The following is a 24,844-nucleotide window of genomic DNA, read 5'->3' on the forward strand; positions in this document are numbered from 1 at the left end:
GCATAGATATCTGCCTTGCGTAACCTTGTCCTCTTTGCTTGACTTATGAGTATATTTCACATGTAAATTGTGATATAAAATTCAAACTATAACTTAAATTCAACACATGCTAATATGCTATAACTAAAGATTATTTAATAATTCCCAACCAAAAAAAAAAAGATAGATTTAAAAAAAAAAGATTAATTAATAATATTAGCAAAAAAGAAATTCTATTGCATCTTAAGATAAATTTTTTAATATAACAGTCGCACCGTACCAACATTAATTTTGCATCAAGTAAAAGGAGAGGAAGCTAGAATGAAACAGTAACGGTGGTCCTTGTACAGTAAAAATAACGGAAGAAGTAACGGAGAAGAGTAAAGGAGACCGACAGACGAAGAGAGAGAGCGCGCGAGCGAGCGAGTAAAAGCAGGGAAATTTTAGTCAGCTCCTCAGGCAGTGTCCCTGCAAGATCAGATACACCACCGGACCGGAAGTGGTTCGTCTTCTTCAAATCCAACACAATCCGATTCGTAAACCTACTTCTTCTGTACTGTTAAGGGAATCCACGGGTCAAATTTGATAATTCCGTGTCGGTTCCCGAATCTTCAACCTCCATTCCTAGGGTTTTAACTTCGGTCCCGGACAAATTTATAGCTCTTGGATTGATTTCTGCCGATTTAGGGATTCATAGCGTGTTTTTTGTTGGATTTTGCGGAGAAGGTATCGATTGGGGTATGAGCCATTGCGATGCCTGAGAACCGTGGTTCAGGGCAGGTTCAGGAAGGTTCTGCAGCTGTGGCACAGGGAGATCAAGGGATTCAAAGCAGCCAAATTGCAAATGGGCTAGCCGAAGATTCAAAAGCAATTCGGGACGACGTCGTTGGACCAGTGAATCAGGTAATTGAATTCTGAGAATTGCAATTTGCGACGGTCTCGTTTCAATTTGATCTGTTGCATAAAGCTAGGGTATCGTTTTTTAATTGCAGGAATTAGGCCCCGTGCCACCGGTAACGGTCCCGGTAGAAGATGATAACAGTGTTTCGGGAGATAACGGAAAAGTGACAGAGGACTCGGGGAAAGAGGAGTTCGTTGATTGCTCGGACGATTACGCCATGGATGAGGTGGAACGCCTGCGTGCTTTGCTGGAAAGCACAGTTGACGAGAAAGAAAGTTTTGCGCGCCAATTCGAGGTCGATAGTTTTCTTTTTAAATAAAAAAAGATCGATGCTTTTCAAGTAATTTTTGTATTTTCGGTAATAATTGCTGTTTTTTGTTTAACTAAAGGAAGAAAGGGAGGCTTTTGCCAGAGAAGTTGCTACTCTTCGGTTACAGCTGAAGGCTCTCACTGATCAACAGGCATCGCTTGGTGAAAGTGGTAATTTTATTCATGAGGCAGAAAGTGGGGAAAATTATGACGGTACTGGTTCCCGGTGGAGTGAGTTGATGAACGAGTGTTTTGGGCTTGTTAAAACGGCTTTAGAAAAACAACTGCAGACTGAGGCCACGGTAAGGGAGCTTGATGGATTTGTGTTTAAGAAGGATCAAGAAATTGAGGAACTAAATGCGAAGGTCAATGAATTTTCAGTATTGAATGATGTTGTCGCAATTTTTTTGAATTCTGCTCAGAGGTCTGTGGAAGTATCATCTGAGGCTCAGATTGAGAAGGATGCACATTTTGAAGTTGTAACAAACAGGATGTTGGCTTCCCTTAGGGGTGTAATTAACCAACAAAAAATGGTGGATGGTTCTTTTGGTGGAAAATTAATACATGTTGAGGAAGGCACTTCTATGCTAATTGAGAAGTTCACCCAGATGCTTTCTGAAATTGAACAACTTAGACAGTGTTTGCCGGAGGCCAGGGAAGATCTTAGTTCGCAGGAGTTAGGGGGGATTTTTGCTACTGTCCGTAATGAGTTACTTGTGCTCAAAAGAAAGGAAGCAGAGTTTGTTGAAAGATTGAGCCATCTAGAAGATGAAAATAGGAAATTGATTGAAGAACTTGACAATCAAAAAGGGATTGTTGAGACAGTGAGTGCAGATCTAGGAAAAACAACAATGGAGCTGGAGCAGGAGAAGAATAGGTGCGCTAATACAAGAGAGAAGCTTACTATGGCTGTGACGAAAGGAAAGGCATTGGTACAGCAAAGGGACTCATTGAAGCAGTCCCTTGCTGAAAAGATGAGTGAGCTTGATAAGTGTTTCATTGAATTGCAAGAGAAATCAAGTGCACTTGAAGCTGCTGAATTAAGCAAGGAGGAATTACTTAGAAATGAAAATTTGGTTGCATCACTGCAAGAAATACTATCCCAAAAAAATGTAATTCTTGAAAATTTCGAGGAAATTTTGTCTCAGACTGGTGTACCTGAAGAACTTCAATCTACGGATGTGCTAGAGAGACTTCGATGGCTTATGGATGAAAATGGTAAACTCAAGGCCATTTCCCTGGAATTCCAAAGCTTGAAGGCGGCTATGTATGCAATTGATCTACCAGAAGTTATTTCATTTTCTAACTTAGAGTCTCAAGTACATTGGCTTAGGGAATCATTTTCTCAGGCCAAAGATGAAGTGATCATGTTGCGTAATGAAATTACTGCAACTAAGGAAGTGGCACGGAAAAATATCGACCACTTAACTGATTCACTTTCAGCTGAATTGCAGACAAAGGAATATCTCCAAGCAGAGCTGGACACTCTGACGTCCGAATACCAAGATATTGTCAAGAAAGAGCAACTGGTTTCTTTAGAGAAGGCTGAGATGATCAGGATGTTACTTGATGCCTCTGGAGTTGTGGTGGACAATGAAGAGGTTTATCAGCCTTCATTGGACAATGCCTTGCTCATTGACAGATGCATTGGCAAGATAAAGGAACAGAGTAGTGCCTTACTTGATTCTCCAAAGGTTGATGCTGAGTTGTTTGAAACAATTCAAAGCCACCTGTATGTAAGGGATCAGAAGTTGATGCTGTATGAGAATATGCTAGAAGAGGAGATGCTGGTGAGGTCAGAGGTGAATAATCTGTCAAATGAGTTCCAGGCAGTATCTCAAAAACTTGTAGCATTGGAAGAGGAAAAAGGGTCCCTGCAGAAAGATGTTGAACGATCAGAGGAGAAAAATACTGTGCTCAGGGAGAAGTTGTCCATGGCAGTCAAGAAAGGTAAGGGACTGGTTCAAGACCGGGAAAACTTGAAACATCTTTTGGATGAAAAGAACTCGGAAATTGAGAAGTTAAGGCTTGAGTTACAGCACAAACAATCTGCACTTGCTGAATCCAGGGATAAGATAAGTAGTTTGTCTACTGATGTAGACCGCATCACAAAGTTAGATGCTGATCTTGTTTCTATGAAGGAACAACGGGATCAACTTGAACAGTTCTTACTGGAGAGCAATAACATGTTACAGAGACTAATTGAATCTATTGATGCCATTATTCTTCCTATTGAGTCAGTTTTTGAAGAGCCTGTGGGGAAGGTAAACTGGCTTGCGGGGTACATGAATGAATGTCAGGATGCCAAGGCAAATGCACAAGGAGAGTTGGGGATAGTAAAAGAGGAAGCCAGTAATCTGGCTGCTAAGTTAGCAGAAGCCCACTCAACCATAAAGTCTCTGGAAGATGAATTGTCAGTTGCAAAGAATGATGTATCTCAACTTGCTGAAGAAAAGTGGGAAATGGAAGTGGATAAGACCAATGTTGAAAAAGAGTTAGAGAAAGCAATTGAAGAAGCTATGGCCCAGGCTAGCAAGTTTGGTGAGGTTTGTGCATCTAAAAAGTCACTGGAAGAGGCATTGTCACTTGCAGAAAATAATGTATCTGTGCTTGTCAGTGAAAAAGAAGGGGCTTTGGTCAGTAGAGCTACTGCAGAAACAGAGCTAGAGAAAGTGAAAGAGGAAGTTGATATTCAGACCAGCAAACTAACAGAGGCCTACAAGACCATAAAGTTACTCGAAGATTCCCTATCGCAGGCACAGGCCAATGTTTCTTTACTTACTGAACAAAACAATGATTTTCAAATTGGTCGAACCGATTTAGAGGTTGAGCTAAAGAAACTCCAAGAGGAAGCTGGGTTCCATGAGAACAAGCTAGCAGATGCCCGTGCAACCATAAAATCACTGGAAGATGCATTGCTGAAGGCAGGGAATGATATTACTGTACTTGAAGGTGGAAAGAAAAATGCTGAAGAGGAAATATTAACACTTAATTCCAAGTTAAATGCATGCATGGAAGAGTTGTCTGGAACAAATGGCAGCATAGAAAGCAGGTCCATAGAGTTCAGTGGTGACCTTCATAAACTTCAACTCTTAATGAAGGATGAGACTCTGTTGTCCACTATGAAAAGATGTTTTGGGAAGAAATTTGAGAGCCTGAAAGATATGGATCTGATTCTTAAAAATATATCGGACCATTGTGTTTCCATGGGTTTAGAAGAATTGCAAAGACACCAAGTATTGGAGGTATATAATAAGTTTTCTTCTTTAGTGCTCACTTTATTTTTGTTTTTGTGCATTCTATATTGGTGGACCAGAATCCATCGGCATTTAGATCTCGCCTTTTTCTAGTTTTCTGTTCTTTTTTCTTTTTTTTTTTGTCAATTTCATATTTATGCCCAGGAAGAATATGTTTGGTAATAGTTCTCAATACTTTGACATGGCAATCGAACATGGTCCTCAAATTTGATATTAGTTTTCTTTTTTTGGCTCTGATAAAATCAAATTCTTCTATAATTAGAAAGTCATATGATGAACTATCCCCAATGACTCAAAATATTTGTGAAGATCTCTTATTTTCTGTCATAACGGATGATGTTCTCAAGAAGAACTTGACTTCTTTTTGTTTTCTGACGAGCTCCTTTTATTACTTATTCCAGGAGGATTCATATGTGACAAAATCTTTCTCAGAAGGTCTTGACAGTATTTCCAGTGTTGAAAAGGATAATGGTGAGGACAATGTTACAGATGTCGAAGATGTGTCTTCATGTTTGAAGAAGACTGTGGAAAGGTTCCAGTTGCGAAACAATATTCTTGCAGAAAATTTTGAACGCTTCTCTTTTTCTACAGATGAGTTTATTGCAACTCTATTGAGAAAATTAAAGGCAATAAGGGATGAAATAGTAACTGTGGTTGAGCACACGGAATCTTTTAAACAAAAGGCAAATAATCTGGAAATATATAAACAGGAACAAGAGAATACAATAGCCATTTTAGAAAATGATCTCAAGTCTCTACTCTCTGCATGTACTGATGCTACCAGAGAACTTCAGTTTGAAGTCAAGAACAATTTACTTGAATTGAGCTCTGTTCCTGAGCTTGAAGATATAAGACATTATTTGTCTCCAGAAAGAGGAGTAATTGCTGGAGAGGGCACAGAAATACATGAGCAAGCTCTGGATGGAAGCAAATATGGAAAAACAGCAGAAATGTTGTCAGTTTCTATTAGAAAAGTTAAAGCTTTGATTAAACAGTTTGAGAGAACAAGTGAAGTGGCAGCCTCTACAATTGAAGATTTGCAGAATAAACTGACCGAAGCTAGGTCATCTTCTGAAAAAGCCATGGAAGAAAGGGATCTAGGAAAAAATAGGATTTCCAAGTTGGATGCTGATATAGAAGCATTACAGAATAAACTGGCTAAAGCTAGGACAACTTCTGAAAAAGCCATGGAAGAAAGGGAGCTAGGACAAAATAGGATTTCCAAGTTGGATGCTGATATAGAAGCATTACAGAATTCATGCAGCAAGCTGACGCTTAGACTAGAGGATTATCAAGCAAAAGAGGATAAGTTTAAGGAAAAGGAGGCAGAAGCTCAAATCCTGTACAATACTTTGCTAATGAAAGAACAAGGTAAAGATCTTAATCTTTTCTTTCTTTTCCTTTTCCCGATGTTGCTGAACATATCTACTATGCTGTTCTAATGACTGTAAGTGCTTTAATGACTCATTTGTTCACATTTTCTTGTTTCAGAGGCTGAAGACTCCCTCCTGTCAGCATCTGAAGTCAAAACCCTCTTTGACAAGATCAGAGGGATTGAAATCCCTATGCCAGAGTCAGAAGTAGGAAATTTGGAGCTGCATGATTCAGCTCATGTAAAGAAGCTCTTTTATGTTCTTGATAATATTATTAACCTTCAGAATCAGATAAACTTTTTGGCTCATGAAAAAGAAGAACTGCAGTCAACTCTTGGGACTAGGATGCTTGAAATTGGACAACTGAAGGAGGAGGTTGAACATTATGACAGAGATAGAAAAGATACAGAGAAGATGAAAAGCGAACTGTCTGTGCTTATATATAGTTTGGAAAAAATTATAGATATGTCGGGAGGTAATGATTTAGTTGGAGATCAGAAATCTTCTGGTGTGATGGGACTTCTATCAGTATTAGAGAAGCAGGTTATGGCTTTACAATTGGAGTCTGAAAATTCAAAATCAAAAGCCCAGGAACTTGGTACTAAGTTGGTCGAGAGCCAAAAGTTTGTGGAGGAATTATCAACCAAGGTTAATGTACTTCAAGATTCACATCAAGGAAGGCCTGCTCAGCAAGAGATTGTTCAGGAAAGGGGCATCTTTGAAGCACCTTCGTTGCCTACTGGTTCCGAGATATCTGAAATTGAAGATGTGGTAAATATTGATTTATATGATTCCACTATACATTTCTGCAAAGTTGTCTCTTGATTTATTTTGAACGGCTGATATGTGATGCCTTTTTTTTCCAGTTGATGTGTTTTAAGGTAAAATCAATATAAACTTCGGTAGGTGATTGAGGTATAGGCTCATCGAGTTAGTTGTGTGTTGAGGAATATGCGCTTTAAAGATGAAATGTGACAGTAGTTTTGTTTCAACATCTTTATAAAATATTTTCCTGCATAGGTAAGAACTGAAGTTGTTTGTAAATCAATTATATTCAGGGGCCAGTTGGGAAGAACACGATATCACCCGTCCCATCTGCAGCTCATGTGCGAACTATGCGGAAGGGTTCAACTGACCATCTCTCAATTGATATTGGTTCTGAATCTACCCGTTTAATCAACAGTGCTGAAACTGACGAGGACAAAGGTTTGCACTTTAGGATTTGTCTGTCGTTCCTAGTAGTTTTAAGGCCTGGTAAACTTATTTCTTTTATTTTTCTTTTATTGCCCTCTTCCAGGTCATGTATTCACGTCTCTCAATGCATCTGGTCTCATTCCAAGACAAGGAAAGTCGATTGCAGATCGAATTGATGGGATTTGGTAAAGTGCTGAACTTTAAACTTATTACATAAAGAAGAGGGATGGGTAATACCAATTCCTGCTAGGTCATCTTTTTTAGTTTTTTCAGAAGTACATTACAGGAAAGCTTTACTAAGGTGCTTCATTCTCTATATATACAGGGTATCTGGTGGTCGAGTTTTGATGAGTCGGCCAAGGGCAAGGCTAGGCCTTATTGCCTACTGGCTCTTCTTGCATCTGTGGCTGCTGGGAACCATTTTGTAACCAAGTCTGATTGTTTCTCATTTTGGGTGTGCAAGCAAAATGTATCATAGCCTTTTTGTCATTCCTCTCTTTCGCTTTGCATATATGTCCCGTCCCCAAGTTAATTCTCTGCAATCACATTTTTAGGTTGCAGAGGATCAAATGGCTCTATGGCCGTGGAAATTATTTTTTCCACTTTTGTCAGTTATTTGTTTTGTTTAATCGTAGTTTGATATATGACAGATGAACCAGAAATCTTTGTAGTGAATCTAGCGATACAGTACTTTCAATCTTTATGCATATTTTTTACATTATAGTGGTAACACCAATTACCAACCAGCATAACTCTTCTATTTAATCTGCCCTTGCCTTGCCATTTGCTTCCCAAAATACTGGATTTTATAATATATTGTCTTTTGATAAGTCCAAGAGAGTGGATATTTTTTTTTTTTTTATTTTGGTCATACCAAAATGACTGGATTTAGAAACCATAAAACACACTGGGTACACCAGAAACCCATGGCCTCTCATTTCTGCTACCTTCAAGGATCCACGTGGCAGCAGTATATTCTTAAAACGAAAAAAAAAAAAACAAACAAACAAACAAACAAAATTAATCATAAAAAGCACGAAGCTTTACATGGTCTGTTAGTCTGTTAGTCGTTAGTTGTTCAATCTTGGGTCTTCAGCTCCGGTCGTTCTCATGCTTCCAGTTCTAAGCACCGGATTTTTAATAGATTTTTCTCTTTAAGGAGCACTCAAAGAGGTGCATAATTCCACCCAAAACTAAAGAGGTTCGTTCGTTTAATCTTCACTTGCCATTTTTTCTGTTGTTCAAATGAATAATCTAAGCGAGCTTCAATTTAATTTATGGACTTGGTTTTCTGGTGAAGTTGAATTTAGGAAATTGGTTTTAACAGGACTCTGCCCCTCCCTGCTACTATCGAATGGGTTCGCTCGCTGTGAACTTTTGGCGGTCTACAGTAAACAATGCTGCCTTTACAACCCCATTGAGTTGGGGAAGCTCCATCTTCATCAGTTAGTCTTTTCACACTGCTTTTGTTTCTATGTTTCTGGATTTCTCCTGGTTTTAAGAGTTAACCCACTATTATCTATCTTGTGCATCATTTTGCTTAGTTCTTGGTTGGCGTTTATGATTTTGCTTCTTGCTTGATTGTACAAAAGTTGAAACATTTGGACAGGTGGGAATTTGATTGGCCTTTATGATGCGCAGAAGGTTTTACCTGCCAAATTATGCAGTGTGAGGCTTTCATTTCTACACTGTTTGGTCTATAACTATAATCTTAAGACAAACACTCGATTTTTCATTCACTATAATATTGATACAGTTGTGCGTTTCTGTCTTGGCAGGGAGTTTCAATTAGCCCAAGAGCTTTTGCAAGTCGGAATTCGGTGAAGAAATTGAGGAGGGACGGAGAAGCACGGAAAAGAGTAGCAGATAAGAGCACTGCTTCTGAAGATGATTATGTTCAAATTGACAAGAAGGTGGACCCTTCTGATAATTTAGCTGCAGAGGAATTGGTTGTATTCCCTCCCAGAGGTGCTGTGCTTCAGGCTTGCACTGTTACTTCTGGGTTGATAGCGGCATTGGGTATAATAATTCGACAGGTATGATTTACTTAATGTCTTCTTGGATCAATGTTTTTTGTTGAATTTTTAGGTCCACCTAATAGTTTTTACATTCTTGCCTCTTTTTTAGTTTCTAATGGTGATGTGTGAACAAACTCTTTTTGTTTTCCTGTTTTACCTTTTTGAGAACTTCTTTTATTTTCTTTCTTCTTCTACTAGGCAGTATATTTTGATGGACTATTTAAACGAAGAGAACAGGATCATAGGCCAGGTTTTTTATAGACTTGGATATACATTTTGGACCTTATAGAACACATTGCACTGCACTTTCTCTTCTTCCTGTGACCCAATTGTCCTTGTTTCTGTTATTTTATGTACTAAAGTTTATATTGTCTGATAAAATCAACATTTTCCCCTGACCATCGACTAGTCATGACCTATCTGCAACTGCAACTTGCAGGCATCTCATGTTGCATCAATTGAAGGATTGCCAGTCTTTGACTGCTCGTTGGACATATCATGTATGAACTTTCACTTACTCTTCTCGATGCAAGAATTGTCAATGGAAAGTTTATTTTCATTCTCTTTGATGAGAAGGAGCACGTGCATCTTTGGCAAAGAGATAGCCTATAAGCAAGATTTGTCTAGAGTGGGTTGTCTCAATCTCGAGTCTTATTTTAAAGGACAAATAACTTCATGGAAAGGCCATATAGATAAGTCATATTGAACGTAGGTGACCAATAGGTGGCTAAGCTTTTTATAACAGGATATAGATTACTATGGCCCCAAAAAGAAGTAGATATGAGAAACATTAATTGAATACTTCGTGGATAATGGAGGAAAACCCATCCCACTGCAAGATCAACTTTCCATTGCTTTCTTCTCTTTAACCTTTTTAGTTTCAGCTTTTTATGTCATTGGCTCTGGATTAGTTGGTTCATTAGTTTAAAGAGCATAACTCTTTTCTCCCCTTTTCTGCAGTTGATTTTGAGGTGTGGTATCTTGAGTTGATTACAGGATTAGTTATTGTGATATCATTATGCCGATATCTCTTGTTGAAGACATGGCCAGATTTTGCAGAATCTAGCGAAGCTGCCAATCAGCAGGTATCGACTTTCTGCTCTAGCACATTGCAGGGACTCAGAAAAGTTTGCCGTAAATGATACGCAGTCAATAGTTGTCTCCACAACACTAGCTAATTAGATTTCTGGATTACATATTGAGGAAACTGTCTCTACAGCATTTAAAACTTGTATAATCAGACACAAAAGAGCCTAGTTGATATTATAGTAACTCCGTTCCCCATTGCTGCTTGTTAGCATCCCTTTAAGTGAGAGTATTCCATAGCTGCTTCTGCATCTCTGACATACATCTTTTCTTGTAACTTAGGTCCTTAGTTCACTTCAACCTTTAGATTACATAATCGTCGCGTTTTTGCCTGGGATTAGCGAGGTAAGCAAATACATTTCGTCACATTGTAGTAGCTTACCATTCTTGTTTGTTCAACTCATTTTGCATTAATTCATGGTGCATTGGTTGGGCAGGAACTTCTTTTCCGGGGTGCACTGCTACCACTTTTTGGATCTAATTGGAGGAGTGCATTGGCCGTCGCCATCATTTTTGGTGTTCTACACCTGGGGAGTGGCCGAAAGTATTCCTTTGCCATTTGGTACTTGTCTTCGTATCTCTATCCAAGTACTTAAATGCTCCATTCAGGCCATTGTTAGATATGAACAGCTTAAACACCAAATGAGTTTTCAACCTTACCTATCTGAATTCCCATTTCTGATATCGAATACATCACAGTGCAAAAAGGCTTGCCATATAATGGCAACTTATGGAAATAAATTTATGGAGTTGAACTCTCCATGAAAGTTGTGTGTTGAAAATATTGCTTAGTGATTGATGATTTTCTGCCGTGTTGCAGGGCAACTTTTGTTGGGCTTGTGTATGGTTATGCAACCATTGTCTCCTCCAGCCTTATCGTGCCAATGGCTGCTCATGCAGTGAACAATTTGGTGGGAGGGATATCATGGCGCTACCGATCAGGTTCACCGCGGCGGCTATGAGAAGACTCCCACTGTCATTTGCCAACAAGTGTACATAATTTTTTTTGTGACTTGGAAGCCTACAACTTCAAACTAGTGAAGTCAATGTAGAAGTTGATCAACCTTATGTTTTTCTTTTTACAAACAATATTCTAAACTACACTAATTTACACATTAACTTACCTATACTTATTTGTAAATTAAGTTACCAAGATTTGCAAGTTCAATAATTTACCTAGAGGCAAAATATATAGGTAAATTAATTTCTAACAAAAACATAGGGATCAAGAATTATAGGAGCAAGAACATGTCTTCTTGCTTGACAAATAAATCCCTCAACAACAGTTGAAAATTATCCACGCCAAGCTCGAGAATCAATTACTATGCACTTTCATCAAACGACACCGTTTGCTCCCGCCTCCAAGACGACTGGTTAAAAATTATCAAACGACAGGATTGGTTCAATTATTTGGCTGCAGGCAGCTGATGGTGCTCCGCGTGGTACGTACTCTATCGTTGATTGAAGTGGTTTCAAACCCCACAGTCAATTTTAGGGTTGGTTCAATTTTAGCTCTAATGATCTTTGAACTTTGATTCGATTTGCATTTCGGTCCCTCAATTTTCAAAATCGTTCATGTGGTCCTTCAACTTCAGTTTTGTTAGGACAAATGGTCCCACCGTCAATTTTGTTATATTTTATGCATGAGCAAAATAGTATTTTTGTATTATTTTTAATTTACATTATTTGAATATTTCTATCACTCAAAAAATAAAATAAAAAACTAAAAACTAAACGGCCTTTTTCCTATCCTTGCCGCCCCTCCAACCCAACCCCACCTAAACACACACAACCCACAACAATCACCAAGACTTCCTCACCCTCACTTTCACCATCCCACTCATGGCTTTGTTGGATTGGAGGAAAGGAGATATATCATTCCTCGATTGGTGGTGGGTTTTAATGGGCTTTGCTTGGGAATGGAGTGGAGGGAGATATATGGATGGGGAGAGTTAAGTTGCAGCAGTGGGAGAGTGGGTGTGGGGTTTGGGTACGCCAGAAATTGCCCATGTACCCAAGGAGTGAAGCAATTTTCAATTTTAACCCTTAACTGTACATTATATGCCATGCACATGCTCAAATTTAACAGAAAAGGTTAACAAAATTAATGGTAGGACCATTTGTCCAAACGAACTGAAGTTGAAGGACCACATAAGCAATTTTGGAAATTAAAAGACCAAAATACGAATCAAGTCAAAATTTAAGGACAATTGAACCTAAAAACCCTGGTTTCTAATTACTTATTGACATTTTCTTTTCTCTGTTATTTGGTTGGTTATAGACTGATTTTATAATGCAATATCCTGATCTCTTGGACCCCTGTAGTCCAAGAGATTTATGGTCACTCACCGTTGGATGTAAATTCAACGGTTGACTTGAATCGGGTAATAATCATTTATGTCATATTGCATTTATATATATCATTTTGAACCATTGGATTAATATCCAACGGTGGGTGACCACAATCTCTTGGACTCCTGTGGTCCAAGAGATCGGGACTGTATATATCTAATCAAGATTTGATTACTTTACAATCTATTTACCTTTTTTGTTAATATTTTTTGTTAAGGATTTACACAGTAATGTACGTATATTTATATGTAGGCCTAGTCAAGATTTGCAAAAATAATTTACAGAATAGTATAGCTCAGGTAAAATGATTTCTGGAAAGAAAAAAGAAAAAAGAAAAAAGCATAGGGATAATTGTAGAGAGATTGAACAAATTAATTTCGAAGCATAGGGATGAATCATAGTCCACGCTTGTTCGGTGGTGTTCAACGTCAAGACTTCAACTGACAGAATCACATAGACGAGAGGAGGTGGCGAGGGTGGTGCTCAGATGCCCAGCCCTAAAAGTTATTGACGAGAGAGAAGGACGAAGAGAGAGATGGAGAGAAAGATGGAGCAATAGAGCTTCAAGCTTCTGCTATGGAGGCTTGAAGCTTGAGCTCGACCAGAAGGAGTTTAGAGCAACCGTCGTTCGAGCGATGAGACAAGTAGAAAAAAAAATTCGAAAAAATAGACTTTTTCTGTTTTCTAATTTCTTGGTGTTTTTTAGTTTATTTTGGATTTGAGTTTTTAAAAATGGGCCTACCAAACGGGTTTTTTTTTTTGCTTTTAACTTAAATATGTTTTTGAGTTTATAAAATTGGATTCAAATCCAACACCAAACAGGACCTAAATTTTCTCCCCCTTTCCAGCTACTTTGCTCAATTTTCCCAGATAACAAACATATAGCAAAATCGATAAAAAGAAGAAAAAGCCATAGCATATCTACTAAAGTCAACATTTCACAATAAAATTATATACAAAATAAACATGGATTGACAGAAATACGGAAATGAGCTTGAATTAGAGTGAACCTATAGGAAAGGAAAAAAAAAAATCTGTGAATAGGTCAGATATTAATGTAATATATTTCTGAAGGAAAGGATAAAAAAAATTCAGCAAAATCAAGCGGCGAAGCCCAATCTTGCGACCAACTACTCTCAACATCATTATCTTGACCTCAACAAGGTAATTAATATAAGGCTTATTTACACTAATGTTCTATGAAACTACAGTCAAATCTCACATTGCTCTCTCAAACTTAAAGTGACCCACTTACCTGGCTTTATCATGGTTTGGTGACCCCCTTTACCCCTTGCCGTCTACTCAATCCAAAAGTCTGTTAACTATGATGACGTGGTAGAGGTGTTTTTGTAATTTCGTCCGCATGGATTATTATCCACCAATTGAGGGGTGACGTGGCAAGTAGAGTCCACCTCCACATATAAAAATATAATTAAATATTCTAATAATTTATAACTAATTAAAATTAAAATAAAACATTAAAAAATTTATAACTACAAAAAATCTCTCTCTTTCCAACCCACTCCTAGCAGCCATAACTGTCCCTCCTCAAGCCACATTTTCCGTGCCCAAACAACCACCAACCCAGATAGTGGGTAAAATTGCTCCCATTTTCTAACTAATATTCCAATTACTCCCATGAACTAAATCTCTTACCCACAAACCAAACCTCTCTCTTTGCCTCTGCCTCTGCCTCTCCTTTGCCTCCTATACCATGGTTGTAATTTGAGTCGTATCACCACCAAACCCTAAAATTCCTTCATTTTTCCCAACCACAACCTCCAACAACGGCCACAACCACTTAGCCTTTGCATGGCCGTTTCAATATCAAATGCTCGATGGATTACAATAGAGACTAGTACAACAATAATGGCAGCAGCAACATTCAAGTGCCCGTAGCATACCCTAGATCGGCTGAGGTTCAGTGGAAGAAGAAGCTGTGCAATACGGTGCACATCATCGACGTCGTCGGTCTTCCCATTGAAATTAAGCACCTTCCCTCTGGAAAGGTTGTCGCTTGGACCCGCCTCACCGATAAGAAATCAGCTTTACGACACCCCATGGTATTATTTTCTTCAATATTTTGGGTTTAATCATGATTTGCAGTTGATGATGCTCATTTAATTATTGGAGATTCACTATTATACTCAATATAGGGGCCCAAATTATTTAAAAAAACTATTTGAAATGGACTTTAGAAACACACTCAAAATTCATTTACAACATAACAAAGAGGTTTTTAATTTCTTATAAATTATAAAACTGGTATCAATTTCTTAAAATAAACTCAACCTCAAAACCTCATAAAAATACCCAAAACACTCAATAAGGCATTAAAGTAATTTAATAATCAAAATTAAATTCAATAGGGTTAGCTGCCCTTTTTTGGGTTTGTTTATAGAAATTAAATGGTGTTGGGTTTATCTATATTATTAATGCTAAAATTAGGTATATGACTAAATATCTCTTTAATTATTGGGTTTTGAATTTGATAACTACTGTGTAGGAATTTTGTTCAAATGCTTTCAATTAGTGTGGTTATGCTTATTAAATTCAAGTGGGAAATTCAAATTTTTTATGCTTGTGTCGCATCACAATGTTTTTCTATTAATTATGAGATGTGGATTTTTTTTTTCTTTTTCCAGGATCAGTTTGACATTTTGGGATGAGATGGTGCATTGCTTTCTAGCATGTAGAGAAAGGCAATCAAAATATATGTCATTGGTCATCCGATTACAAATTATGTTGAAAGCACGAGCATTTCAATTCTGGCTTCGGCGATGACGACCACCATGACCAGGTTTTGAAATAGGTCAGCGTATGTGACCCGATTAAGCCATTGGATTTCCCCGAAGCTGTGAAGCCTTCGATGATATTGATGGGGATGTGGAGATGTTTGAAGATAGGGGGGAAGAGAGAGAAAGGAAGAGAGATAGAGGGAGAGAGAAATTAAAACCCTTTTTAAATATTTTATTTTAATTATTTTAATTAGTTTTAATAATTATAATATTTAATTATATCTTTATCTATGTGGAAGTGGGCTCCACTTGCCTCGTCACCCTTCAATGAGTGGTTAATGATTTATATGTAAGAAATTACAAAAAATCCTTGCCTCGTCATCATATAATTAACATACTTTTGGATTGAGTTGACGGCATGGGGCAAAGTGGGTCACCAAATCACTATCAAGTGGGTTAAGTGGGTCACTTTAAGTTTAAGAGGGCAAAGTAAGATTTGACCATAATTTTAGGAGACATTGATGTAAATAAGCCTTAATATAATAATCAAAACAAATGAAAATGCAATGTCCAGACTCAACACTAGATGCCTTATTTGCATCACAAGCAAGATCACCATGTGTATTAGGTAGAACGTGAGATGTATATGTACATAATTACCAACAACTGTACATAATAATTAGGCTTATTTGTTCAAATACCCCTTGTAATTTACAAATTGTCTCAGATTGCCTCCTGATTTTTATAATGGCTCAAATTCCCCCCTGAACTTCCATTTCGTTACTAAGGTTGCCCCATACCATTAATCACGTGACAAAAATTGATCAGAAAGTGGCATCCAACGTGGCTATTAGTGGGACCCATGAGAGATTATGTAATATTTATTAGGCTAGGGGTTTGAAAATTTCATTCCGTTCGAGCCCGCCAATTTTCCACCAATTGTTCCCAAAATCACAACCCTAGTTCCCCTTGAAACAAAGTAACTGGAGATCCCTAAAATTGGCGTCTTCGTTGCTCAAAATTGGGGTTCTCATTGCTGGCAATTGTCTGTTTTTCGACGAATCTGTCTTTTACTTCAATTGAAAAAGTTGAAGAAGATATGGAAGTGGGAGAAGCAAGGTAGGCATCACGATGTTACTGTGAAAAGGTGGCAAGAATTATAACTTCTTGGACTGATTCAAACCTAGGAAGACGATTTCAAGTTTGTCCATTGTGAAATTTAAGAATTATAAATTCTTGGATTGATTCAAATCTAGGGTTTGTTGTTAATGGGCTAGACCACTAAAAATGTGCATGGTGGTTGATGCAGGGAGGAGTTAACAGAAGGATGTTGTTTTTGGGAGTTGGTTGATGATGAAATGTGTGATCGTTCCAAGATAGTGATATTGGGTTTGCTAAGGAAAATTGATAGGTTGGAAGAGGAGAATGCAAATATTCAACTCAAATCAAGAATACTGGTTGCTACTCTTGTGCTATCATGGTTGATGACATGTGTTGTTATCATGGCATGAAGATGATTCGAAACTGAGAGGAGAATATGGATGTGTTAATGGATGTCTGTGTTTATGGATGTAAGATGATTGTATTTTGCAATGTAATAGGTGTTGTAATATGTTAACTGTGCTTTGGTATATGGATGTGTTAATGGATGTAATATGGTTGTGTTTATGGATGTAAGACGACATGTATTTTGCAATGTAATAGGTGTTGTAATATGTTAACTATGTTTTGGTATGAAGTTTGCAAGTTTGGAGCAATTATTTTTTTGTATTGAATGTTGATGAAAATGAGAGTAAAGTATAAAGTCTACATCTTAAGGATTTTACAAAAGTGCCAACATAAAAGTTTTCACGTGGAGAGACAACCATAAACTCTTAAGTTTTAATTTGCATTTCAATATCAAAAGTTGAATAACATCAACCATCTGCACGATTACATTTACCAAAACCACCCCATATCTATCCAAAAAACTAGTTTCCAATTGTCAAGCTTTACATGACCAAAAAACTTGCAACTCAACCATGCCTAGAGTGAAATAACAAACAAACAAAAAAAAAAAAAAAACCCCCAATTTCATAACAAAATAAGTTGCCCAATCTTTTATGGAGAAGGGATAAACTATTTGTCTTAATTATGTCCCAAGTAATATCAACGTACACATTGTTTCTAAAAACCAAACACGGGCTCGCCTGTTTTTATTTTTATTTTTTATGGATAAATGAACCTAATTTACATGGATGGGGATTCAAACTTAAGTAGTATAGGCGCATGATTGATTTAAGAAGAAGAAAAAAAAAAAAAAAAAAAAGAAGAGGAAGACACTGACCTACCCATCAAACTTGCAGGGTTTTTTTTTTTTTTTTTTTTTTTTTTTGTGTTCAAGAAACTTGCAGGTATTAACGTTCTGTTGGTTGTATATTCAAATTTGTTTTTCTTCCTCCTTTCGTTGCAATGTCTCCCTCTAAAGTCATAACTCTCACCAAGTTTTCCTTTCCCAAAGCCCTATGTAAACACATATCTTCGCAATATTTGGTGTTCTAGAATCTGGAGATATCGCCCATGAGCTTGTAGACTTCTAAAAGGTAAATTGTGCCCCCAAAAAGATGGCTGACCCGTTGACAAAATTAATAGAGAAAATAGCAATGGGGATAGCTAGATATAACCTTGTTTTGGAAGCAATATCAATATGCAATTATATTATTATGAAGAGGTAAGATTTCTGGGGAGAAGTTGCTGAGAAAGGAAGAAGAAAATACAACCAATTTCTACATCATGGTAAGTTAAGTTCCGATTAGTTCAGTTAGTGCTTTTTTTAATGTTTTAATTAGGAGTAAATTATCTTTTTGTTTTAAGGATGATGTGTCAATTCTGCTAACGTGGCATGAGTAGTTTAAAAAAAAAAAAAAATTTCTTTGGAGAAATTATTTTAAATGTCTAAAAATAAATTAACTTTTTAAAAAACATAAAAACCCAGTAGCCCCTCCCAACCGCCAACAACCACCTTCCCCTCCCCATTCATTGCTCCAACGTCCCACCCCTTCCCCCACTCTTCTTAATGGCAAACAACTCTTAGAACACTTGATTATCAGAATTTGTTCTAAAATCGAAGTGCTTTTGTCACACTCCACATGTATCTTCCTACGCTTTACGCTAATTATGGGTGGGCATCAAGACCGAAAAATGGGAATACCAAGCCTCATCGGATGGAAAAAATTGGAAAAAAAAAGTGTTGACTAAAAAGTAAATAAACCGGCACCAAACCAAACCAAACCGATTCAAATAGGTTCCGATATTGGTTTCACACCTTACAAAACCGGACTGGACTTGTTGTTTATTTTTAATTTAAAAAAAAATTATTTAAGTATAATGCTACATTTCTAATCTCATAACTAATATTTTTCCAAGCCCAACTTCAAAGCACCTATCTTTTCTAGGCCCAATCATCTATTTTTGCATGAAATTTGGTCATTTGTAAATTTTTAAGTCCAAAAAATAAAATTTTAGTTTGAATTTGTAAATTAAAAAATTATATATATATATATATATATAATTTGGTCCAAAACTAGAAAAACCGGACTGATTGGTTTCATAAATTTTTTTCACCAATTTACCGGACTGCGCCCACCCCTAACGCTAATCAGCCATTTAATTCAAAAAAGAAGAAGAAAATAAAAAATTGAAAAGAGAAGACAACCCAATTGCTACAAAGGGAAGCAAAAGATAAGATCTTTTTTAGATCCATCCTTGCTTATCTCTCTCTCCCACCACTCCATAACCACAGTCGCCACTCCACATTCCAGTCTACCAACTAGAAGTGTCAAACAAGCCAGGCCGCCCAGTTCGGGTCCATGGCCCAAGCCAATATGGTCTTGGGTCGTGCTCATGTTGGGCCAATAAACAGACTGAGATGGGCCCACACCAAATTTGACTTATGTATTGCATTTTTGTTTTTGTAACTTTTTTATAACTTCATTTAATTTTTTTTGCAATTATGTATAGGGAGCTTCACTAATATATCCAAAATATGAGCTGAAATTAAAATTTAAAAAAAAAAAAAAACTCACAGGAATGCACTTTAGAAACACACCCAAAATTCATTTACTCTATAAGAAATTGGTGTTGAGGTTCCTATAAATTACAGGACTGCCACTGATGCCCAAAAAAAAAAAAATTAAACTCAAAAAACACCCAAAACAAGCCTAGCCCAGTTTTATAAAAAAGCCCAAACTTTTTTTTTTTTTTTTGGGGTTACAAAAAGTCCAAACATTTTATTATAACACAAAACTGTCTCGAAAACCGTAACTTCAAGCACGCATCTTCATTAAGCCATCTCTGCAAAACGTCTCTTCATTTCACCGTCTTCATCATTTATGCAAACTAAAACTCCATAACTACCACCAAGCTTGATCTACTTTTAAAAACCAACACCACACACTAACCTCCACCTACAAAACAAAGACAAAATTTCAGAGAACAATTTCAACAAGAAAAGGCTTCAAAGGTAAGACATTTAAAAACCAAACCTTTATTGTAATATTGATTAATTGCTGTAAAGTTCCAGTCTATGGTAATAACAGTATTTTAGATTCAAATCCAAGACAAAATCTTGGAACTATATTCAATTTTCACTATTGGACTAGCTGCATATGACTATAAAATAGTCAGTTTTCAGCAACTCAAAAAAGAAAGAGATATTTAGTCAAATACAGATTCTTAACATTGTTGGTTTACTGTCATGTTGATTAATGGCTGTAAAGTTCTAGTATAAGGTAATAACACTACTAGTTTACTTTCATGTTGATTAATGGCTGTAAAGTTCTAGTATAGGGTAATAACACTGATTGTTTCCTCTAAAATCCTATTTCGAATGCATGTCTACCACCGTAAAGTTCTAGTATAGGGTAATAACACTGTTTGTTTCCAATGAAATCCTGTTTTGAATGCATGTCTACCACTATAAAGTTTCAGTACAGGGTAATAACACTGCTTGTTTCCTATGAAATCCTATTTCTAAGGCATGTCTACCATTATAAAGTTCCAGTATAGGGTAATAACACTACTATATTCTTCTGAAATCCTATTTCTAATGCATGTCTACTCCTTGTAAAGTTCCAGTATAGGGTAATAACACTATTAGATTCCTCTGAAATCCTATTTCTAATGCATGTCTACCCCTTGTAAAGTTCCAGTATAGGGTAATAACACTACTAGATTCCTCTGAAATCCTATTTCTAATGCATGTCTAACTCTTGTAAAGTTCCAGTATAGGGTAATACCACTGCTTGATTCCTCTGAAATCCTATTTCTTATGCATGTCTACCCCTTGTGAAGTTCCAGTATATGGTAATAACATTGCTAGTTTCATATAAAATCCTATTTCTAATGCATGTCTACCACTGTAAAGTTCCAGTATAAGGTAATAACACTGTTTGTTTCCTATGAAATCCTATTTCTAATGCATGTCTGTAAAGTTCCAATATAAGGTAATAACACTGCTACCTAATATTAAATTATAGTCGACTCAAAAACCAATAGTGCATAAACAGAAAAAACACGAATATACTCAGATTCAATTGAAAAAACATACCTCATGTGATAACCGAATCAAATATCACAAATTTGTAACCGCAGCTCAAACCAAAACACAAAAGCAAATCTACAACCAAACCGAATATGGAATCAATCCAAATTATAAACAAAAAGAAATTAAAATCACAATTTAAAACTCAAACGAATATCTAAATACAAATTAGAACGAAATCAGAAAATCCAATGGCTTATCTCCAAATCGACAATAACAAAAATAAACATATAAAATCAAGAAGAATTGGATCTACATTTCAAATATAAACTACAAAACTGCAAAAATTATGAAATCTTAACCAGCAACTTAATTAATCGAACATGAAATCACCCAAATCAGCCTACAATAAAATCGAATATGAATTCAAATAAAAAAATCAAATACCTCAAAATCGAAGATTGCAGATCGAATAGGATTTTATACTGAGCCAAGTCACCAATGCACCATGAGCCATTTCATCCCCTGAATCCACCAAGTCATTGTCCATTTGCTCATGTTGCAAATCCTCCAAAATTTGCACAGATCCAGCATCTAATGGATTGCCATGCCATTGCCAGTGACAGTGCCTCTGACTTCAGCTTCTGTCGTGCCATTTGGACTAACATGATTGAAGGCAGAGGCTTCGTCAACTCCATCTTCCAAAGCATTACTGCTTGATGTTCCCTAAATTGAGATGGCTGCAAAGTTTTGATCCACGGGCTTGGAAAAGGGTCTCCTAGTTTTCCTATATCCAAAAGATCATAATCATATGACTTCATCATTCTTATTCTTTTTGAGAGAGAGAGAGAGAGAGAGAGAGAGAGAGAGAGAGATACTTGAGAACAGAGCTTATGATTTCATCGTCAAAACTGAGGTGGAAGAACAAAAACTAAAAATTGGGGTTGAAGATGAAGATGAGAGACTGGAGGTCATGAGTTCTGATCTAGTGTTTATTAGGAATTCCAATTTTATGTTAAAAGGGTAATAAAGGTATTTCATCTTAATAATTAAATTAAAAAAATATACAGCTGTTGATTTTTGGGTTTATTTTGGGTGTGTTTATATACATTAAATAGTATTGGGTATTTTTATAGTTTTATGTCTAGAAATGGATATTTAACTAATTTTCTATTATGTATATACTAACAAGATTTATTATTTGTTGAAAACATAGGCTACTAACTTTATTTAAAGTACATTTAAATAGAAAATTACTAGATTATTGTTTGGCTTTTAAAATTTGAAACTTCCAAAATCATTATTTTATATATAAAGAAAACATGAAATTTTTATACATATTATTAGATCAAAGAAAAAGACTTGAATTTAAGATATAAATGTAATAATATTATGTATTATTTTTCTCTAAAACAAATATAATTTAATAAACAGGCTTTAAATGGGCCGACCAGTTGAATTTTAGGCCAGCAAGGCCCAATACAGGCCACGGGGCCGTCCTGGCCCATTGAACTTAATTACCTCCTTTTGGCACAGCCCAAAGATTCAAGTTGTGCCTTGTCGGGCCTTACTTAAGCTAGTCTTGCTCGGGGCGGCCCAATCTATTTGACGCATCTACTACCAACCAAGTTGCTCCACCTTCCCACCTCCCCCAAAAGCCCAATTGAAAAAGCCAAAATCTTTTTCAGATCCATTTTCTTCATATCAATGTTCATTTTTATATTAGTTAGATTGGTTGAATGGATCTCACAGGGGACTGTGGCTGGGTTGGGGTTTCAATAGAGGGTGGGGCAACTGGATCTCGTAAAGCAGGGGTAAAGTGTTGAGTTAAGACGGCTGGAGATTGGAATTAGAAAGGTGACGATTAGATTTGTGTGGGAAGATCAGTTTGCTAATTGTGGGAGGCTGCTGATGTGGTTGAGGTGTACAGTTGGGTGGTGGTGCGACAGAGCCGAAGAAGATGATGCAGAACTTTGGGGTTGTGTTAATTCTTTTTATTTATTTAATTTTTATGTTATTTTATTATTTTACATATTTGATTTTGAATAATTTCAAGTATTTTTAATATTTAATAATTAAAATTACTAAAATACTAATGCCACCTCAACGGATTGAACAATTTATATTTGAAAACTAACGGAATATGACAATCTTGGTTAAAAAATGAAAGTTCAAAAAGGAGATTGAGTCATTTAAAACTTCAGGAAGCAAACTGAAATGATTTAGAAATAACAAAGAGTATTTCAACAAATAAGCCTTAATAAATTATCCTTCATTCAACATCTCTCTCTATCTCTCTCTCCCCCTCCTCCATGTTCATGAAAATAAGGCATAAGTTAGGGAAAAAGAATCCCCAGCAACGAAGAAGAGAAAGAAATTATAATGTTGAATATAAAAATGGCGAGGTGGGGGAAAATCCTAATTTTGGCTCACTTATATCACAACACGTGCCATAATTGCTCATGAAGAAGCATACATGGCATTCATCTGCAATATTGCAGAATAAGTAAAAAATTCACAGAAAAATGAATGAAATTTATATAAATATATAAAATTTGACGCCGTCAGCAACACTCTGTTACAATACAACTTTGGAAGTTCCAAAAGCCGCTGCGCGCTTACGCACGGTTTTTCCAACGCACCACCACCAACCTTAGAAACTATCAAATGAGGAAAACAAAGACGCCGCGTTGACCAAGAACGCGCTTTTTCAAACGGCAAGGTTTGTTCCCGCGTCCGAGACGATTGCACCTACTAGAGAGAACCAGTCTCGGGAATTCCGAGTCTTTCGACCTTGTTCTCTTCCGCTGTTTATTTATTTATTATGCCTTTATAATGGAAGCCAGGAGAGGGGATTCTCTCTCTTTATCTCTCACTTATCTTTTTCTCCTTACCCAGATTCTCTCTGCCATCTCTGTCAATTGTATTCTCTCTGCCAATCATGCCTTCTGTAAGCTCTGTTTTTTATCCTCTTTTCTTCTTCTTTCCTAATATTCTCTGTTGGGTCAACTGCATTTGTTAAAAATTGATCCTTTTTTTTCATTCTGCAATGTTTTTTTATTAATGGTGCTCTGCTTTTCTTCTCTCCCTGTTGCAAACTTTCCCTCGCTTTGTTTGGCTTAACTTTTATGTGCCAACCAACCACCACTTGTTCTATCATGTAATTTGCTGATAATTATTACATTTGCTGCATAATTTTGCAAATTGCAAAAAGATTATTGCTTTGGTGGTATAGGAAATTGTTATCACATGACAGGAAGGAATGACATTGCTGCTGCTTGAGAAGGCCATGCCTCTAGGCTCAATGGTTCAATGGTTAATGGTAGTTTGTTTGGTTTATTTATTTGCAGTATGAGAAGGCCATGCCTCTAGGCCGCCCTCTACCAAAATTTGGCGACTGGGATGTCAACGACCCTGCCTCAGCTGAAGGATATACTGTCATATTCAACAAGGCCAGAGATGACAGAAGGTCTGGCGCTAGAACTCCATTGATTCTGGCAGCACCAGACAAATATAATGCCCGTAAAAAGGAGGACAAATATAAGTACCCCAAAAAGGTATGCATGCCTAATTACAGGTTTTTAGTCAACAATGTGTTGGTCTAATTGACCTATTGAATTGAATCTCAACTGTAATTTACATTTTGGATGCAGAGCAAATGGCTTTGCTGTGGTTGAGACAAGAAAGAGAGAGAGAGATGTTCTTGTTTTTCTCCTTCCCCATTTATTTCCTTTAAATATTGATTGTTTGGCTGTTTTTTCCTTCAAGGAGAATGATGTACATTGAAGATTGAGTAATAAAATTCTAATATATATTTTTTGGTTGCCCAATCTCTTCTTGATGCAACTTAAATTGGGTGTGGCTGAATGATCTGAAATAGCCAATATGGGCTCAAATTGGTTAATCTAAACTTAATTTGCACTTACTTGGAAGCAGTAGCAGCTATGGTTTGATTAGCACACGATTAATTTCACGCAAGACCACCATTCAACGATTTCTATAACCAGAGAAAAATGAAAAAGAAATAAAAACTATTATCAGTCCGTTCTCTTCTGTTCTGTGCGTCTTTTAAGACAGTGATCCGATGGATTTCTAACAAGCCACGTGTACACTTGC

At 36.7% G+C, this 24,844-nt stretch overlaps 3 protein-coding genes across 5 annotated transcripts; all 3 read left to right on the forward strand.

Annotated features, from left to right (window-relative positions):
* Window positions 1-325: 325 nt before the first annotated feature.
* Window positions 326-7,734, forward strand: LOC117620941 (myosin-11). Its single transcript, XM_034351205.1, has 8 exons — window positions 326-882; window positions 972-1,175; window positions 1,270-4,434; window positions 4,848-5,817; window positions 5,938-6,590; window positions 6,878-7,025; window positions 7,117-7,198; window positions 7,339-7,734. The coding sequence occupies exons 1-8, from the start codon at window positions 733-735 to the stop codon at window positions 7,439-7,441; spliced, it is 5,475 nt and encodes a 1,824-aa protein (XP_034207096.1). The 5' UTR covers window positions 326-732; the 3' UTR covers window positions 7,442-7,734.
* A 326-nt stretch (window positions 7,735-8,060) lies between these two features.
* On the forward strand, window positions 8,061-11,307 carry LOC117614190. Of its 3 annotated transcripts, none has more exons than XM_034342913.1 (9): window positions 8,061-8,214; window positions 8,314-8,458; window positions 8,623-8,681; window positions 8,792-9,049; window positions 9,471-9,531; window positions 9,992-10,116; window positions 10,400-10,462; window positions 10,555-10,679; window positions 10,938-11,307. In XM_034342913.1, exons 2-9 carry the CDS (start codon window positions 8,368-8,370, stop codon window positions 11,077-11,079), a joined length of 924 nt encoding a protein of 307 aa, XP_034198804.1. In that variant the 5' UTR covers window positions 8,061-8,214; window positions 8,314-8,367; the 3' UTR covers window positions 11,080-11,307. The 3 variants fall into 3 exon arrangements, with proteins under 3 accessions (XP_034198804.1, XP_034198806.1, XP_034198805.1); XM_034342915.1 differs by having other exon boundaries at window positions 8,324-8,458; XM_034342914.1 differs by having other exon boundaries at window positions 8,341-8,458.
* Window positions 11,308-23,481: 12,174 nt separating this feature from the next.
* On the forward strand, window positions 23,482-24,558 carry LOC117615109 (protein NOI4-like). Its single transcript, XM_034344113.1, has 3 exons — window positions 23,482-23,678; window positions 24,079-24,285; window positions 24,382-24,558. The coding sequence occupies exons 1-3, from the start codon at window positions 23,670-23,672 to the stop codon at window positions 24,403-24,405; spliced, it is 240 nt and encodes a 79-aa protein (XP_034200004.1). The 5' UTR covers window positions 23,482-23,669; the 3' UTR covers window positions 24,406-24,558.
* Window positions 24,559-24,844: the final 286 nt, after the last annotated feature.

The sequence above is a fragment of the Prunus dulcis genome, chromosome 1, assembly GCF_902201215.1.
Source record: "Prunus dulcis chromosome 1, ALMONDv2, whole genome shotgun sequence".
Classification (NCBI taxonomy): domain Eukaryota; kingdom Viridiplantae; phylum Streptophyta; class Magnoliopsida; order Rosales; family Rosaceae; genus Prunus; species Prunus dulcis.

Coding starts and splice junctions, on each gene's coding strand:
- LOC117615109 (XM_034344113.1), top strand. Junction 24,286..24,381: donor AATATAAGTACCCCAAAAAG/GTATGCATGCCT, acceptor TTTTGGATGCAG/AGCAAATGGCTTTGCTGTGG.
- LOC117620941 (XM_034351205.1), top strand. CDS start 733: ATGCCTGAGAACCGTGGTTCAGGGCAGGTTCAGGAAGGTTCTGCAGCT. Junction 4,435..4,847: donor AAAGACACCAAGTATTGGAG/GTATATAATAAG, acceptor TACTTATTCCAG/GAGGATTCATATGTGACAAA. Junction 5,818..5,937: donor TTTGCTAATGAAAGAACAAG/GTAAAGATCTTA, acceptor TTCTTGTTTCAG/AGGCTGAAGACTCCCTCCTG.
- LOC117614190 (XM_034342913.1), top strand. CDS start 8,368: ATGGGTTCGCTCGCTGTGAACTTTTGGCGGTCTACAGTAAACAATGCT. Junction 10,117..10,399: donor GCGAAGCTGCCAATCAGCAG/GTATCGACTTTC, acceptor CTTGTAACTTAG/GTCCTTAGTTCACTTCAACC. Junction 10,463..10,554: donor TTTTGCCTGGGATTAGCGAG/GTAAGCAAATAC, acceptor TTGGTTGGGCAG/GAACTTCTTTTCCGGGGTGC.